At 36.5% G+C, this 20,198-nt stretch overlaps 1 protein-coding gene across 1 annotated transcript in view; it reads left to right on the forward strand.

Moving 5' to 3' along the window:
- DNAH9 (dynein axonemal heavy chain 9) overlaps window positions 1-20,198 on the forward strand; it is a 704,007-nt gene that overhangs the window by 318,585 nt on the left and 365,224 nt on the right. Inside the window, exons 39-41 of the mRNA XM_049776731.1 lie at window positions 13,583-13,748; window positions 15,416-15,518; window positions 16,800-17,039. Of these exons, the coding sequence (XP_049632688.1) occupies window positions 13,583-13,748; window positions 15,416-15,518; window positions 16,800-17,039 (509 nt within the window). The remainder of the gene's footprint in view (window positions 1-13,582; window positions 13,749-15,415; window positions 15,519-16,799; window positions 17,040-20,198) is intronic.

Genomic DNA, 20,198 nt, shown 5'->3' on the forward strand with positions numbered 1-20,198 from the left:
AATTAGGTCAAGAATAATAAAAGTGAGTACTGAAAAATGTATATGCAGAGAAAGCACATGATAAGATCTAATACTCCTTCTTGATAAAAACTCTCAACAAGGTGGAAAAGGAAAGAATTTTTCTCATTATAAACAAGGTCATCTACCACAAGCCTATGGCAAATATTATTCTCAATGAAGATAAACTAAAAGACTTTCCTCTAAAATTCAGTAGAATACTAGGTTGACCCCTCTCAACTTTCAACATAGTGCAATGTTGAATATTCAACATAGTGCTATTTAACATAGTGCTGGAAGTTTTTGCCATAGCAATTAGAAAAACTAAAGATATCAAGGGCATCCAGATAGGAAAGGAAGAAGTTAAGTTCACAGGGTTTGCAGATGACATGCTACTATATGTAATAATCCCTAAAGACTTTACCAAAAAGCTTTTAGAAACAAAGATTCATATAGCAAAGTGGCAGGCTACAAAATTCACATGAAAAAATTAATAGCCTTATACACAAATAATGATAGAGAAGAAGTGGGCATTAATTTCACACAAACTCAAGAACCTTGGAGTCAACTTAACTGAAGAGATGAAAGTTTTATACAAAAAAACTACAAAATGCTACTTCAAGAAATAAAAGAGGACACAAGGAAATAAAAACTCATGCCCTATTCATGGATTGGGAGGATTAATATCATTAAAATGGCAATAATTCCCAAAGCATTGTGCAGATTTAATGCATGTCCTCTTAGGATACCCATGACTTTCTTCAAGGAAGTGAATCAAACACTCCTGATTTTCATTTGGAACAGTGAACACCCTTTTATAGCTAGAGCAACCCTTAGGAAAATGAAGATAGCAGTCATCACTTTCCCCAACTTTAAATTGTACTACAAATAATATAGTCATTAAAAATAGCATGGTATTGGAATAAAGACAAACCTTCAGGTTAATTGAATATACTTGAGTATTTATAAAATGATCCCTAGGTACACAATCAATTAATATTTTAAAAAGGACAATAAATTAAAAATGGAGCAAGAAAAGCCTCTTCAACAAGTGGTGTTGGGACGACTGGTCAGCATAAAGCAAAAAAAAAAAAAAAAAAAAAAAAAGCAAATTCAGACCTCCAGCTAACCCATGCACAAAGGTCAAATCCAACTGCATTTGGATACAGGATATCTGATATCCTTGATATCAGAACTAAAACTATAAGATATATAGAATAACATGTAAGTAAAACACTCCATGACATTGAGACTAAAGAAATTTTCAAGGAGGAAACAGCACTCTTCAAAAAAAATGGAAGCAGAGATGAACAGATGGGATTAAATTAAACTGAGAAGCTTCTACACATCAAAGGAAATAGTGATGAGGATACAAAGGCCATTCACATAATGGAAGAGGCTATTCACCTAAAACCCATCAGATAAGAGGCTAATATCTAAGATATAGAAGGTATTGATAAAATTTAGCAAGAAAAAACATCTAACACCATCAAAAAATCGGGAGAATACAAACCTGTTTTTATATTTATACATTTTATTATATATAATATTATGCATTAAAATAAATATAATAGAAAAATGGAGAGAATAAATGAACAATTTCTCAAAGAAGAAATACAAATGCCCTAAAGGCACATGGAAAAATTGCTCACATCATTAATCATCAGGGAGATGCAAAAAAAAAAGACAATGTGGTACCATCTCATGCCACAAAGAATGGCTCATATCACAAACAGCAAGGACAATCAGTGCTTGTGGAGATGTGGAGAGAAAGGAACTCTCATTCATTGCTGATGGGAATTTTGTCTAGTCCAGCCTTTATGGAAAACAATATGAAGATTCCTCAAAAAAATTGAAATTTTCCTCCCATATTATCCAGCTATACCATTCCAAGTTGTTTCCACACCAAAACAATAAAAAAAAATGCCTTAACACACCTATATTAATTGCGGCAATATTTACAATAGCCAGAATCTGGAAGTAAGTCAGATATCCTTCAACAGATGTTTGGCTAAAGAATCTGTGGTACAAATTCTAGAGTCCTGACTGAGGCAATTGCAACTGAACTGGACTTCTGGAAACATAACGAAAGACGATATCACAGACTTCATCCGAGTTTCAGCGCAAGGGCCAAGACCACTAACCACAGAAGACAGATTAAAATGACATCAAGGAAACAGAACTTCTACAATCACAAAGAAAGTCTTCATCATAAGTTCCACTCCTTGACCTGTATACAGACTGAGACCTCTAGATTTAAAGGTCTGTTTTTATCATCCAGATCGGAGCACAAGTCTTCCATACAGCACAAAAACACCAAGGGAAGAGTAAATGAACGTGAAAGGAGTCTATAGATGATCTCATGACAATATATTCCAAGGGTAGAGAAACCCTGTATCTCTTAGGCCAAGGAGATTCCCATTTCATATGACCCCAATATTTACTGTGCTATGCAGGGGGGGAGACAAAAAAATACTAAATAATCCTTCTTTTTTAATTTAATTTTAATTTTTTTATTTTTATTATATTTTTATCTAGTTTTTGTCGATTTCTTGGTTTGGGGTAGATATTGAAGTAGTTGTCCATTTTTTAATTATATATTTACTTTATCTTTCTTCTTTTCTCTTCTTCCTCTTTGCACCTTGTCATATTTCCTATCTCAAGATCATGGCAACTACATGATGCATATTTTTATTGCTGCAGTGCTCACTGGATATCTTATTTGATTCCTCTTTTTGAACTACTTTGGTGTTTCACCTTCTTCTCCCCTTTGTCCGTCAAACCAACGTTGAGAGCCTCTAGAATGACTCTGCTCATAGTTGGCATTCAATTTTTACCCCATTATATTACCTTTCTCTTCCTCAAACAAAAATATGAACTTGAACTTGAACTGTCTAGTCCTGCCTCCAATTAGAGGGGGCAGTAATGGAGGCACCAAGACCAAACAGTTATAAGACCACTAAGTAATAAACTAGACACAGAAGGAACCATGCATTCTAGCAGCCCCTGGGGGGAGAGTGGAGGATATGGGAGGCAGGATGGGAGCAGTTGTGGGAGGACAATTTGGTGGTGGGAATTCCCCTGATTCAATGTAAATAGGTACCTGGAATATTACTGTGAACAATATGTAAGCCACAATAATTAAAATAAAAATTATATTAAAAAAAAGAATCTGTGGTACATATACACAGTGGAATACTATGGAACTGTCGGAGAGATGAAGTCATGAAATTTTTATGGGCATAAACAAATGGGCATCAAAACTATTATGCTGAGCAAAATAAGTCAGAAGGAGAGACATAGACACAGCTAGGGGATTTAAGAAAAAGAAAAGACATTATTGTAATATAAACCAGAGACAACAGAGTGAGGATGACCAATAGAGTGAATGGACCACCTCACAATATAAAGCTTAGCAGAGTATTGAGTGCAGTTAGAGAAATAACTACACTAACAACTACTATGACAATTGAATAAGTGAAAGTATTAGAATGTCTGTTTTGAATACAGACAGGGGTTCAGTGAGGAGGGAGATGGAGGGCATTGGTGGTAGGAATGTTGCAATGGTGAAGGAGGTGTTCTTATATGCATTTCAGTGATAAACATAATTTATTTGTAGACTTGGTTTTAATTATTATAAAACATTGAACTTCTATTTTCTTCTTTTTTTCTTTATTCGATTTTTTATTTTTGGGTCACACCCGGCAGTGCTCAGCTCAGCACTCAGCAGTCACTCTTGGCTCTACTCTCAAATATCAATCACTTCTGGCAGTATCAGGGGACCATATGGGATGCCAGATTTGAACCACAGTCCTTCTGCATACAAGGCGAACACCTTATCTCTATGCTATCTCTCCAGCCCCTTAAACTCTACTTTCTTTTCTTTTTTTTTTTTTTTTTTGGTTTTTGGTTTTTGGGCCACACCCGCTGGTGCTCAGGGGTTACTCCTGGCTGTCTGCTCAGAAATAGTCCTGGCATGCATGGGGGACCATATGGGACACCGGGATTTGAACCAACCACCTTAGGTCCTGAATTGGCTGCTTGCAAGGCAAACACCGCTGTGCTATCTCTCTGGGCCCAAACTCTATTTTCTTAATGAAAAAATAAAGAAAGCATAGCCTGTTTTATCTACTAAAGGAATAGTTAATTGATAATATATTTCATCCTATCTTAATACTTTGAACACCCAAGGACATTGTACAAGATAATGTTCTAGATGTTAGAGTTATGACTATGAGAAAAAAAGACATAAAATTATTGTTTCACCATATATTGTGTATTGGGAAAATATGTAAAATTTATGGAATTTTAAGTGGTGAGATGTGCTGAGGAAAAATTTAACAAAAGAGTATTTTGTTCAATTTTAAAATATGTGCAAAGGAAAACCTAATTAAGAAAAGACATTTGGGAGAAATGGTAAGTGTTGCCTGTGCGTGTTTTTTCACTATCCTGTCTCCTGAACCTTTTGGGAGTGGGCCGAAAAGGGCCCAGAAAAATAGCTCTCCCAGAGGCTCATCCAAGGGCCAGAACGCCAAGGAACTGTGTCTGACCATGAAAATCGGCTATCTGCAGTATTCTCCAGAAAGGAAAGTCCCCTGTTTGATATGTCAGCCTGGGAATATTTACGCCCGCCCAGTGGTTCCCGGCTGTCAGAAACTGCAAGTGTTGCCTTGTGTGTTTTTCCACTGTACTGTCTCCTGAACCTCTTGGGAGTGGGCCGAAAAGGACCCAGAAAAATAGCTCTCCCAGAGGCTCCAGAAGAGCACAGCTGCTTCGCTTCATTGCTGTGCACTCTTTCTAACCAATGAACCCCATCACAACATGCAGAAAAACATCACACTATAAGCGTGACAATGGGGAAATCTCGCAGGCAAACACACGCACAGAGAATGAAGACAGTGCAGATGACCTAAAAAATTTCAACCATCTGATTAATCTCTCAGATAAGGAGTTTAGAATAGAAATAAGGAAGATGTTTGTAGATATCAAAGAAAGCATAGATCGATCTGAACAGAACACAAAGACAGAAATCAGAAAACTCCAAACTAAAATAACAGACCTGAAAAATACGGTAGCTCAACTGACAACCTCAGTGGATAGCCGCTCCAGCAGGGTAACAGCAGCTGAGGACAGAATCAGCGTACTAGATGATGAGATGCAGAAAAACTCAACACAGCAGAAGAAATTGGAAAAGAACCTTAAGACAAACGATCAGGCAATGGAAAAAGTACTCAAGAAATGTGAACAGATGAAAACAGAAGTCTTTGATAAACTCAACAGAAACAACATAAGAATCATTGGAGTCCCAGAGACCCAGGTAGGAGATCTCCAGGAAGAATCAACTGTCAAAGACATCATCAAAGAGATACTCTCAGAGTTAAAGACTACATGCAATCAAATGCCTAAAGAGTACCAGCTAAAAGAGACCCAAAGAAAAACACCTCAAGACACATCCTCATTACGATAACAAATCCCACAGATAGGGATAGAATACTGAAAGCAGCAAGATCAAAAGGGGAAATTACATTCAAAGGAGCATCCCTAAGACTTACAGCAGACATATCACAAGAAACTCTCAAGGCCAGAAGACAGTGGTGGGATATTGTGACAAGACTAAATGAAATGGGTGCTTCACCAAGAATACTGCACCCAACCTGACTCACATTCAGGCTTGAAGGAAAGGTACATAGTTTCCTAAATAAACAACAGCTCAGAAACTTCACAGATGAAAAACCAGCCTTAAAGGAAAAACTGAAAGGCCTACTTTAAGACAAGAGAGACCAACAAACACAGCAAACTTATCTACAAAGATGACATTAAATCCTATGACAATCATCTCCCTCAATGTCAATGAAATAAATTCACCAATTAAAAGACACAGAGTGGCAAAATGGGTCAAAAAGATGAATCCAACATTCTGCTGCCTACAAGAAACACACCTGAATAGTCAGAACAAACATAGACTCAAAATCAAAGGCTGGAGGAAAAACATCCAATAAAACAACACCCTTAAAAAAGCTAGGGTGGCCATATTAATATCTGATGACACCAACTTTATACTCAGAAAAGTGGTAAGGGACAAAGATGGACACTATGTACTAATCAAGGGATATGTGCAACAGGAAGAAATCAGATTATTAAACATATATGCACCCAATGAGAGACCAGCAAATTATCTAATACAATTACTGATACATCTGAAAGAAAACATCAATAATAGCACAATAATTGTGGGAGACCTCAGCACTGCTCTGTCAACACTTGATAGGTGAACCAGACTGAAACCCACAAAAACATACTAGCCCTTAAAAGAGTAATGGATAAAAGATGACTAGTAGATATATAGGATACTCCACCCAAAAAAACCTGGATACACATTCTTCTCCAATGTACATGGGTCGTTCTCCAGGATAGACTACATGCTGGCACATAAAACATACCTTCATAAAATCAAGAGGATAGAAATCTTGCAGGCTACCTTTGCTGACCACAACACTCTGAAATTAAATGTGAACTACAAAGGCACACAGAAGAAAAACTTTAACACTTGAAAATTAAACACCCTGCTATTAAACAACCAGTGGGTCTGAGATGAAATCAAAGAGGAAATCAAAACTTTCCTGGAAACAAATGATAATGTAGACACAAACTGCCAGAATCTATGGGACACAGCAAAAGCAGTCCTGGGAGGAAAATTTATAGCTTTGCAAGCACACATCAGAAAGGAAGAAGGGGCCTAACTGAATAGTTTAATGATGCAGCTCATAGAATTAGAAAGTGCACAACAAATGAACCCAAAAATAGGGACAAAAGCTGAGAGCAGAAATCAACGAAGTGGAAACCCAAAAAACAATATGAAAGATCAACGAAAGCAGAAATTGATTCTTTGAAAAAATAAACAAGATTGATAGACCATCGACAAAACTCACAAAGAAAGAGAGAGAGAAACCTAATAACCTGTATTATAAATGAAAAGGGGGAGATCACAACAGATATTGCAGAGATCCAAAGGGTAATCAGAGACACCTTTGAGAAACTTTATGCTACTAAACATGAGAACCTAGAAGAAATGGATAAATTCTTGGACACTATAGCCTTCCACAGTTAAGTAAGGAGGATGTAGCAAATCTAAACATCCCCATCACAATTGAGGAAATTGAAACTGTAATAAAATATCTGCCCAAAAAAGAAAAGCCCAGGCCCAGATGGATTCACTAATAAATTCTTTCAAACCTTTCAAGAGGAGCTATTACCAATCCTTGCCAGGCTCTTCCATGAAATTGAAAAAAAAACAAAAAACGAGAATACTCCCAAACAGCTTTTATGAAGTCAACATCACCTTGATAACAAAACCAGACAGAGATGTTGCCAAAAAAGAAAATTACAAACCAATAAATATGATCCAATCCATCATCAAGAAGATCATACACTATGACCAAGTAGGTTTCATCCCAGGAATGCAAGGCAGGTTTAACATACGTAAATCTATCAACATCATACATAACAGAAATACAACAAGAAAAATAAAAATCACATGAATATATCAATAGACACAGAGAAAGCATTTGTAAGGACTAACACCCATTCTTGATAAAATCTCTCAGCAAGATGGGAATGAAAGGAACCTTTCTCAATCTAGTTAAAGCCATCTACCACAAGCTAATGGCAAATATTATCCTCAATGAAGAAAAACTAAAAGCCTTTTCTCTAAATTCTGTTACAAGACAAGGTTGTCAGCTTTCACCACTCCTCTTCAACATAGTACTGCAACTGCTTGCTATAGCGATCAGGCAAGAAAAATATATCAAGGGAATCCAGATAGGCAAGAATGAAGTCAAGCTCTCACTGTTTGCAGATGACCTGACACTCTGCTTAGAAAAACCTAAAGATTCTACGAAAAAGCTTCTAGAAACAATAGACCCATATAGCAAGGTGCAGGATACAAAATTTACACACAGAAATTAATGACCTTTCTATACACCAATAATGATAGGGAAGAGATGGACATTACAAAGGGAATCGCATTCACATTAGTGCCACACAAACTCAAATAACTTGGAGTCAACTTAACTAAAGACGTGAAGGATCTATATAAAGAAAACTTTAAAGCCTTACTCCAAGAAATAAGAGAGGACACACGGAAATGGAAACACATACCCTGCTCATGGATTGGCAGGATTAACATCATTAAAATGGTAATACTCCCCAAAGCATTGTACAGATTTAATGCAATCCCTCTAAAGATACCCATGACATTCTTCAAAGAAGTGGATCAAACACTCAAATAACTAAAGCACTCCTAGGGAAAAGAAAAATGGGAGGCATTACTTTCCCTAACTTTAAACTGTACTACAAATCAATCATTATCAAAACAGCATGGTATTGGAATAAAGACAGACTCTCAGATCACTGGAATACACTTGAGTTCTCAGACAATGTTCCCCAGACATACAATCACCTAATCATTCACAAAGGAGCAAGAAATCCTAAGTGGAGCAGAAAAACCTCATCAACAAGTGGTGCTGGCAGAACTGGTTAGCCACTTGCAAAAAAGTGAACATAGACCCCCCCCCCCCAGTTAACATCATGTATGAAGGTAAAATCCAAATGAATTAAAGACCTAGATATCACACCTGATACCATAAGGTATATAGAACAACACGTAGGAGAAACACTCCATGACATTGAGACTAAAGGCATCGTCAAAAAAGGAAACCACTCACTAAAAAAGTAGAAGCAGAGATAAAAAAAAATGGCAATACATTAAGCCGAGAAGCTTCTGCACCTCAAAAGAAATAGTGCCCAGGATACAAGAGCCACCCACAGTGTGGGAGAACCTATTCACCCAATACCCTTCAGAAAAGGGACTAATATTTAAAATATACAGGGCACTGACAGAACTGTACAAGAAAAAAAATCTAATCCCATCAAAAAATGGGGAGAAGAAATGGACTTTGACAAAGAAGAAATACAAATGGCCAAAGGGCACATGAAAAAAATGTTCCTCATCACTGATCATCAGGGAGATACAAATCAAAACAACAATGAGATACCATTTCACACCACAGAGATTGGCACACATCACAAAGAGTGAGAACAATCAGTGCTGGCGGGGATGTGGAGAGAAAGGAACTCTTATACACTGCTGGTGGGAATGCCGTCTAGTCCAACCGCTATGGAAAGTGATATGGAGATTCCTCCAAATACTGGAAATTGAGCTCCCATTCGACACAGCTATTCCACTCCTAGGGATATACCCTAGGAACACAAGAATACAATACAAAAACCCCTTCCTCACACTTATATTTATTGCAGCACTATTCACAATAGCCAGGCTCTGGAAACAACCAAGATGCCCTTCGACAGACAAATGGCTAAAGAAACTGTGGTACATATACACAATGGAATATTATGCAGCCGTCAGGAGAGATGAAGTCATGAAATTTTTCTATACATGGATGTACATGTATACATGTACATGATACATGTATCATGCTGAGTGTAATAAGTCAGAGGTAGAGAGAGATGCAAAATAGTCTCATTCATCTATGGGTTTTAAGAAAAATAAAAGTCATTTTTGCAACAATCCTTAGAGACAATGAGAGGAGGGCTGGAACTTCCAGCTCACTTTATGAAGCTCACCACAAAGTGTGGTGCGTGCAGTTATAGAAATATCTACACTGAGAACTGTAGAGTATTTTGTATATACTTTATGTATTGTATTTATTTTATTTTTAGAAATAAAATAGGTTGGAAGACCAAAGAAGACAGTTGGGCAGAGGCAGTTGGACAGAGACAGTTGGAGAGAGGCAGTTGGACAGAGAGGATAAAAGGGGAAGAAGAGAGAAAGAGAGTGAGAAGAAACAAACAGAAGTGGGGACACGGGACACACAGAAACAGAAGAGTAAGGGACACACAGAAGAGACAAAGAGAAGAAGAGAGACACAGACAGAAGAGAGACAAAAAGATAGAGGAGAGACAAAGAGAAGAGGGTGAGAGACACACAGAAGAGAGACACATGCAGGGAGCAGAGAGAGAAAGAGAGACACAAAGGAACAGAGATAGAGGAGAAAGACAGAAGAGAAGACAGAGAAACAGAGAGAGACAGGGAGACACAGAGAAAGAGACAGAGACAGAAAGGAGAGAGATAGGAGAGAGGAGAGAGGCAAGAGAAAGAAGAAGAAAGACACACAGAAAGAAAGACAGGAACACACAGGGGAGACATAGGAGGAGAGAGAGAGAGGATGGTCGCTGCCCAGACAGAGAGAGACGCACACTGAGAAGAAGGAAAGAGACAGCACACAGAGAGAGAAACGGAGAGAGAGAAGAGGGGGAGAGACACGAAGAAGAAGAAGAAGAAGAAGAAGAAGAAGAAGAAGAAGAAGAAGAAGAAGAAGAAGAAGAAGAAGAAGAAGAAGAAGAAGGAGGAGGAGGAGGAGGAGGAGGAGGAGGAGGAGGAGGAGGAGGAGGAGGAGGAGGAGGAGGAGGAGGAAGAGAAACACATGGAGGGAGCAGAGAGAGAAAGACAAAGGACCAGAGATAGAGGAGAAAGACAGACAGAAGAAGAGAGGCACACGTATGGTGCCCAGACAGAGAAAGAGACAGAGACAGAGAGAAAGACAGAGAAAGACAAGAGGGAGAGAAGAGACACACAGAGAGAGACAGAGAGACACAGAGAGAGACAGAGAGAAAGACAGAGGAGAGACAGGAGAGGAGAGAGATCGAACCAGGGAGGATTAGGCTCTTTTGGCCAAACCTTTTGTCCTCCAAAACCTCTTTCTTCGGATCATTTATTGCGGACGATTATTGCCAAGGTCTCCCCAAGAATGGGAGTTGGTCTCTCAATTTGGGAGATATTTGGGGACCCTGGATATATCAGCAATGGACTCAACTTCATGCCACATTGAACTACCATAATCATGTGAATGAATGAGGGAACTGGAAAGCTTGTCTAGAGTACAAGTGGGGGTGGGGTGGGATGGAGGGAGATTTGGGACATTGGTGGTGGGAATGTTGCACTGGTGAAGGGGCATGTTCTTTACATGACTGAAACCTAATCACAATCATATTTGTAATCAAGATGTTTAAATAAAGAAAAAAAGAAAAGACATTTGGGTAAAAAAATGCATGATGGAAGTAAGAGAGTTGACTATGCTGGCATGTAGCAGAAAAGCAGTCCAGACTTTAAATAGACAGAGAAAAGACAATAATAGGCCATATGTATGTATCAGAGTAGGATGGATGCATTACAGAGACTAATGAGGGTTCAGGAAGTATAAACATAAAGCCAGACCAAATTTTGGTTTTTGGGGTCACACCTGGCAACACTCAGGGCTTCCTCCTAGCTCTAAGCTCAGAAATCGCCTCTGGCAAGCATGGGGGACCATATGGGATGCCGGAATTTGAACCACTATCCTTCTGCATGCAAGGCAAACATTCTACCTCCATGCTATCTCTCCGGCCCCTTGACCAATTTTATTGCAAGTGAAAAGGATGTCATTGAAAGGATTTAAGAAGTGTACTGATGTAATATAATTTGTATCTTAAGGAATTCCCTTGTCTGCAGCTTTAAAAATACAGTGAAGGTATCTAGGTTAAAAAGCAGAAAGGCCATTTTGAAGGATATCACTTAACAAGTAAGCCAATGAACTAGACTGATATTAATGGAGACAGTAAAATGAGGCAAAAATATGTACCTAACTTGAAGCTAAAATTAGTCTTCAAATTAATAATGATGGTAAAACAGTGTAGAGACAACTCCATGAATTTAAAACTTAGAAGGCAGCTTTGGCACAGGATAATGCCAGACTATGACTATCCCATATCAAAGATATATTATTGGATGACACAGATGATATATAACTGAGCCAAGAATGCATAGGACTTATCTGTGACAAAGCAGAACCCAGAAATATGAGAAAGGGCCACATTTTTCTGTGCCTTATTTGTTATTCATTTTCAATATCATCATGTTCACTGAAATATAAGTCCACTATAAATTCCCCAGTTCTACCTAGAAACTCATTCATTACAACATGGACATGTCTTTGCATAGTTTAAGTGAGAAGATATTAAATGATATGTCTTTCCTAAAAGAGTTCTTTCTCTGAAATATTTAATCAAACCTATTTAAAATTCTTCAGAGAATTCAAAAGCTACCTCTTGTTAACTGACATAGTGTCCTGCTCAACAGTTATTTAAAAATATAAATAACTTGATCTACCAAAATTATAGTCTGCTTACTTCTATAGGTTGATTTGTATGTTAGTGTTTTGAAAGAAAATGTAATAATTTTTCTTAAGAACAGAATTTCCAATTTGAAGAACTATTAATCAAAACAGACTGTCCTCAGCAGCCCATTAATTATAATTTATTTTGACAGATTTTGTGTGGTTATATCTTTAGGGGGAAGAAGGTGTTGGGTGATTAATTGGTGGATAGTGTATGTTAATAGGATGTTATTAAATTTAAATAGGATGCTAATTACATTTAAATTAAATTCAGATTTGAAATACTTAACTCAAGACAAAAATTAAAATATTCAAGCTTCTTAAAGGACCTTGTCTTTCTGTCACCTTCATATATCTGATGACACTTTCTCCTTGTTTATAAACTTGTTTTTCAAAAAAAAAGAAATCAGATGGTTCTTACAGCCTCCAGCTGTAATAGGAAATCTTGTTCTTGTAGTATAAAATATCTAGTTAGATATTTTCAATTTTTTATTGAAGAAAAACCCTCATATATTTCTATCTTATTTTGTTCAAAACAAGTCCTGTCAAGCTACAAAACATTGCTATTTGATCTTATTCCTCTGGCTATAAAATGGAAAAAAACAGCTCCAAAAGAAATTAGTTCTTTACTCTCCAAAAAGTCACTAAGTTGCTGTGGTCTGAGGTCTATAAAACTCGGGAATTTGGGAAAAAGTTAATAATATAAAAAAACTTTTGGGAAATTCTCTGAGACTTTTGTTTCTTCTCTCAGGGAAAACACAAATGGTGAACTCTGAAGTATCTGTCAGCAAAATATCTAATAATTTATTTCACATAACTGAGGGGAGAATAGGAACTGTACCCTGCCTGTAAAGGAAGCAACAGACTTTATATTCCTCTGTAGAGAGGTCAGTGCTTGCCAAGATTATTATTTGAAGACTTCCTTAGAAAAGTAATAGGCCTTGGGATAATATATTTTTCACCTGATTCCAGTCTATAAAGAAAGAAAACTGGGGCTTACTCATAGGATAAAAAGATAATATAATTTGGATCTATAATTTAGATGTGTATCATGGTTCCACTTTAGAAAAGTTATTTACTTTTGAGTTTTGGTTCTGTATTATATAAGTAGTAAAAATAAGTACTAATCTTGTGATATAAACATTATATAAGATCATAACATTCATAATAGTCAGTGTCTAATCAATACTGCTGCCATTATCGCCTAATGACTTTCAATTTCACATTTAGGTCCTGCTGAATGCCAGAATCTAGTTGTAGCTTCTGTTATTCTCATATACATGAACACTGCCATTGTTTGTTCTTCATAATGCTATTATCTTATAAACTTTTCTCCTTATGTGATTTTTATTCAGCTGTCTTGGAAAAGCCTCTAGAAAAAAAGGCTGGCAGAAATTATGGCCCACCAGGCAATAAGAAGCTTATATATTTCATTGATGATATGAACATGCCAGAGGTGGATGCCTATGGAACTGTGCAACCACACACTATAATCAGGCAACATCTGGACTATGGACACTGGTAAGAGTCCACAAGAGGGACTGGAAAGGTTTGAGGAAAATGTGTGGTGCCATATATGAATTATACACATAAAAATTTAGCCAGAGAAAATGGTGCGCTTTCATCTTAGTGGGGTAAAAACTACTTTCTCCTCAGTGCTCACTAGAATATATGTCCTCTAAGTCTCCACAAGTAACAACTTCCATGGCCTAGCCATGGTCCAATAGATAAAAATATGTAGTTAATGGGAAAAATACGAATTTCCTAGAAAAGTCACTTATTTTAGATAATTTTGATTCACCTTTCAAATGTTATTCAGTTTGTTATAGAAGAAAATTGGAGAGGATAAGGAGGAAATTTAAAAAGAAGAATTACTGTTATGCTACTTAAAGCTTTTGTTGAGTACCTGGCATATATAACAATAGAAAATCTCCACATATTTTAGCAAATGAACTATAGTGGAAAAATAGAATTGTCTAATTTGCTTTGTGTTCTTTATAATTATAGTCACAGTTTAAACAAAAAGTAAAAATTCTCTGTAAATAATATCATTTTGTCTTTGTATGTTTTTATATATCATACTCAGAAATGTCTATTTCATACCTTCTCTAATCAAACTAACCACCGTATTTTAGCTCATGATCTTTTCTTCCCAAAGAATAAAGATGCGATCTATAATTTATTTCTTCTTCATTCATACAACTTTCTTGCACTCCCAATTATGCCATTCCTGAGACTTACTTATCTACTACCATCTTGCTTCTTCTCATTCTACCACTTGAAATTTTTAATCAACTAATCTGTCCCAATTGACCCCTTAATGTCAGCATTCAAACCTGCATAAATTTCTTTCATGTGAATCAAATCTATGGGGAGTTGGAGGGTTGGGGTCCTACCTGGTGGTGTTCAGGGTTTACTTCTGGTTCTATGCTCAATGATCACTCTTGGTTTTATGCAAAGCATGCAGTACCAGGATCAAAATGGGGTTAGTTACACATGAGACAAACACCTTACTACCTGTACTGGTACAGGTCCATGAGACAAACACCTTACTACCTGTACCTGTACTGATTATATATAGAAGGATATAACAGCAACTAAAATGCTTGCCTTATGTGTAACTAGCCTCTGTTTGATCCTTGGCACTATATATAATACTGTAAGTACTGATGAGTTGTGATTTATGAAGAGATTCAGGTGTGGTTTAAAATTTAAAAAGTCTAATTACCATACTCCTTTTAATTTTATAATCCCATTTTCATATGTTTTCACCTCCCCAGTTAACTATAATTTTATGCCTATTATCTGAAATTTACTGATCTGTTACTGCCCAACTCTAACTGTATATTTGCTGTAAAATACAGCAGAACCATTGGGATACTTTTTTATGTTTTCTGTACAGCATTTATCAGGTTAAACTACTCTGTTCTTTTGGAAACTGATTCCCTTTGCCTTCTGGGGTGACACACATCTCTGATATTTTTGTTCTTTTCTTGTTATTTTCATAGATGTTTTATACCTTTCATTTTATTTTTGTAACAGTATTGCGTATTTTCAATGTCTGCCAATGAATCGAGATGTTTTTCCCACCCTAACACAGCAATGACAGGGAAAAATCCCACCTCTATTTACAAAGCACCTTCCTGGGTCTCTCAACAACTCTGACCTATAGTTTTTAACTGTTGCAGGTATGATAGGAATAAGTTGTCTCTGAAGGAAATTACAAATGTCCAGTACATTACATGTATGAACCCCACTGCAGGTAGCTTTACCATCAACCCTCGACTTCAGGTATGACTTGAGCTATTGATAGATGAATATTTTGCCAAGATTAATATTACTTGTTTATGAGTATTAATTTTCTTTTACCTTATTCAGCATCTTAAAGAATTATAACTCTCACAGGATTCTGAATTGTATATCTAATCAGCAAAACTTCTCATCCCATTGTCACTAATATTTTATTGCTAAAGCAATCCTAAAATTATGTGATTTAACTTATCCTTCAAACTTAAAAAAAAACTTTATAAAAATGACATTACTCTCCCAAGATCATGTAAAATAAAAATCATCATATATAAACTCAGATGGCCTGAATCCATGTTCATGCCTTTGTCACTATTTTGAATAAAGGTTCATTCATATCCCATTATATATTCATTCTTAGATTTGGTTTAGTGTGAAAATATGACCAGAATTTAGAATTCAAAATATTTTTGTAAGATTCAGAAAAATAGGGGCCGGAGAGGTGGCGCTAGAGGTAAGGTGTCTGCCTTGCAAGCTCTAGCCAAGGAAGGACTGCAGTTTGATCCCCTGGCATCCCATGTGGTCCCCCAAGCCACGGGCAATTTCTGAGCGCTTAGCCAGGAGTAACCCCTGAGCATCAAACGGGTGTGGCCCAAAAAACAACAACAAAAAAAAAAGATTCAGAGAAACAACTTCATAGTTTGGAAATTATGTTTTTCATGCAGAAGTCGAGATTTTAATTTTTTTGAAATTCGTGGTCCCCTTAATGCTGCTAGAAGTGATTCCCAAGCACCTAATCATGGGTAACTACCAAGAACCTAACAAGGAGTTTGCCCCAAATTCAACAAACTAGTAAAATAAAGGTTACTTTTGAGCCAGATAGATAGTATAAGAGAGAATGGCTTGGCATTAGGTGCAAACAGCCCCCATTCTTTACTCTCTGGCACTGTATATAGTTCCCAAGTACTGTCAAGAGTCATTCCTGAGCAAAGAGCCAGGATTAAAAATATCCCAGTTTTGACCCAAATGTTGACATTCTCAAAATAATAATTTTTTTTCTATTTTGTGGGGATTTTTAGGGAGATGGCATACTCAGTAGTGCTCAGGACTCACTCTTAACTCATTGGTGTACACTGGTGACCATATGGGTTGCCAAGAGTCAAACTCAGGTCAACTGTGAGCTAGATAAGCTCTTGTACACTCTCCAATTTCCTAGTTCTTTATCATTTTAACCAAATTCATAAAATGCAAATGTAACTTTTATTCTGTAATGATGAAATGAAGCCTAATTCCTGACTTTCTCTATATGCTTATTATCTTGTTCAGCGTCACTTCAGTGTGTTTGTCCTCTCCTTTCCTGGAGTTGATGCTCTCTCCACCATCTACAGCACAATTCTAATCCAACACCTAAGGCTTGGAAAATTCCCAGTATCATTGCAGAAATCCATTCCACAGCTGATCCATCTGGCCCTTACCTTCCACCAAAAAATCTCCACCACATTTTTACCAACAGCAATCAAATTCCATTACATATTCAATCTCAGAGACTTCACCAATATTTTCCAGGTATGTCCATTTGCTTCAATATTAGTAATACTGATTAGTAAATAAATTACAATTATATTGATAAATGATAAAGACAGATTCTTGGGGGAAAGGCATAGTCTCTTCAATGTGATTAACACAAATTGTTAAATAGTTTCATGGATTCTGTGAGGCATAGCAAAATAAAAATTAAATTCTGTTTACTGATTACATAATTTTTCAGTATGTATAATGCAATTCTTTAGATTTAGTTAATTTCTTTAAATTAGATAAATATTAACATCTTGGAGATAGTTATATAATGAATGATCTTATATGTAGGAAGGAAAATGGCACAAAACAAAAATGATAAAATTATTTTGTTTGTGTTACAAGATTTTATGTTTATTATTTGAAGGTAATTTTAACTTATTCTACTGACCAAAGAGACACTGGAAATTCAAACAGTGCCCTACAATCACCAGGTTCATACCTGCTAGTTTTCATAGCTTTCACCATTACATTCTGCAGTGCTGGCACTAATGGTACAGCTATGTGGTGCTAAAGATTAAACTTGGGTCCCTGTGCATGCAGGCGTGCAAGCCTAACTGTTGAGCTATTTTTGACCCTGTTTCTTTTTTGTTGGAGTATAAAAGTCTTCCAGACAATATATTTATTTTTTGAAGAAGACAGGTTATGATTATAATGCATCATTTGCCAATCCCTGAAATACCTTACTTCTAAAAACTCCTAGGTTTATTTTAAAATTCATTTTAAATTCTTCAAAAATTTGTTCAAATATTAATGGCCATCTATGCTCCTTGTTTCCAATTTCTTGATATTTTACTACAAGGCAAGTTATCAAATACCATTCATAAACAGAATCTTTATATGATGTAGTATACAATTTACCCACCCGGAACAAAAATCTGCAAAAAATATTTTCTCCCTTACTCAAAATAACTTTGTGATAGAATTGATAGCATGACTTTTACAACAAGCCTGTAGGGAAACATCTACATTAAGAGGTGTGAGTAAAACATGGCTTCCCATAGGTATTTGGGTGAAATTAGTTATCAAACCACTTGTATGGGTAAGACTCTGTGAAACTTCAGACTGATTAATTTAAGAACCTGTACACACCGGTTTCTGTGCAATACTACAGGGGATAGGGCATTTGCTGTTCATGTGGCCAATCCAGGTTCAATCACAGATACCTCATATGATTCCCAAGCCTTTCAGAAGATATCACTGAGTATAGAGCCTGGTGTAAACCCTGATTTTAACCAAAGGTAACAAGAGCAAAAAAAAAAAAAACAAAACAAACAAACAAACAAACAAACAAAAACCCTCACAACACAGGTCTAACATGTTCCAACTAGGTATCTTAGGTATCTTTATAGCAAGGATAAATAGCTTGCTAATTTTTTTTTTATTTAAACACCTTGATTACATACATGATTGTGTTTGGATTTCAGTCATAAAAGGAACACCACCCATCACCAGTGCAACATTCCCATCACCCAAGTCCCAAATCTCCCTCCTCCCCACCCAACCCCCGCCTGTACTCTAAACAGGCTCTACATTTCCCTCATACATTCTCAATATTAGGACAGTTCAAAATGTAGTTATTTCTCTAACTAAACTCATCACTCTTTGTGGTGAGCTTCCTGAGGTGAGCTGGAACTTCCAGCTCTTTTCTCTTTTGTGTCTGAAATTTATTATTGCAAGAATGTCTTTCATTTTTCTTAAAACCCATAGATGAGTGAGACCATTCTGCGTTTTTCTCTCTCTCTCTCTGACTTATTTTACTCAGCATAATAGATTCTGTATACATCCATGTATAGGAAAATTTTATGACTTCATCTCTCCTGACAGCTGCATAATATTCCATTGTGTATATGTACCACAGTTTCTTTAGCCATTTGTCTGTTGAAGGGCATCTTGGTTGTTTCCAGAGTCTTGCTATGGTAAATAGTGCTGCAATGAATATAGGTGTAAGGAAGGGATTTTTGTATTGTATTTTTGTGTTCTTAGGGTATATTCCTAGGAGTGGTATAGCTGGATCGTATGGGAGCTAGATTTCCAGTTTTTGGAGGAATCTCCATATTGCTTTCCATAAAGGTTGAACTAGACGGCATTCCCACCAGCAGTGGATAAGGGTTCCTTTCTCTCCACATCCCCGCCAGCACTGAGCCACCCACTGAGTGGGAGAATCTATTCACCCAATACCCATCAGACAAGGGGCTAATCTCCAAAATATACAAGGCACTGACAGAACTTTACAAGAAAAAAACATCTAATCCCATCAAAAAATGGGGAGAAGAAATGAACAGACACTTTGACAAAGAAGAAATACAAATGGCCAAAAGACACATGAAGAAATGCTCCACATCACTAATCATCAGGGAGATGCAAATCAAAACAACAATGAGATACCACCTCACACCACAGAGAATGGCACACATCACAAAGAATGAGAACAAATAGCTTGCTAATTTATAGTTCCAACAGCTATGTTCCAAAAGGCTTACCCTAAAGATTCAATGAGACCAATTTAAGGAAAAGCCTGATAAAACATGTAAACAGGTACAGCATATGGCTCTTAAATCAATTAAATCCAAATATTAACTCTTTTGAAAATGAATCAGAGGCTCACAAAGATTGCACAGATTTAACTAGAAGCATATAGCTAGCCTGAAAAAAAAAACTGGGATCAGGACTGGGTCTTCGGTTTCCTGTCCTAAACCCCATTCACCACATAATTTTGTCCTTATTATCTGTATTTTTATAAGGAAAATAAAAGTGACATGGTAAAGATAACTAAGGTTGTCGTAAACTCTTAGCTGTAAGACTAGAAAACATGAAATTCTGTTATCCCCAGATTTTGTTAATGGCTGACTTTATGATTATCTTATAGGAGTTTCCATTTATTGACCTGTAGTTGAGAAACACCTTTATTATACCACAACATATCTCATAAATTTGATTTCAGTATAATAATGGAAGGTATTTTGTTCTAAATGAGAAAAAATATTGTTAAGATTATTTGATTAAATTTGTATTGAATTGTATATATTATAAGTATAGAGGCAGAATTGTAGGAAGATGAGGAGGTTAGCTCTTATTTCAGATTTAATCGTTGTACTTTCTGGACTGACACTGTTATCCATATTATCTTTAATTTATATACATATATAT

The sequence above is a fragment of the Suncus etruscus genome, chromosome 7 (assembly GCF_024139225.1).
Source record: "Suncus etruscus isolate mSunEtr1 chromosome 7, mSunEtr1.pri.cur, whole genome shotgun sequence".
NCBI classification, from domain to species: Eukaryota; Metazoa; Chordata; class Mammalia; order Eulipotyphla; family Soricidae; genus Suncus; species Suncus etruscus.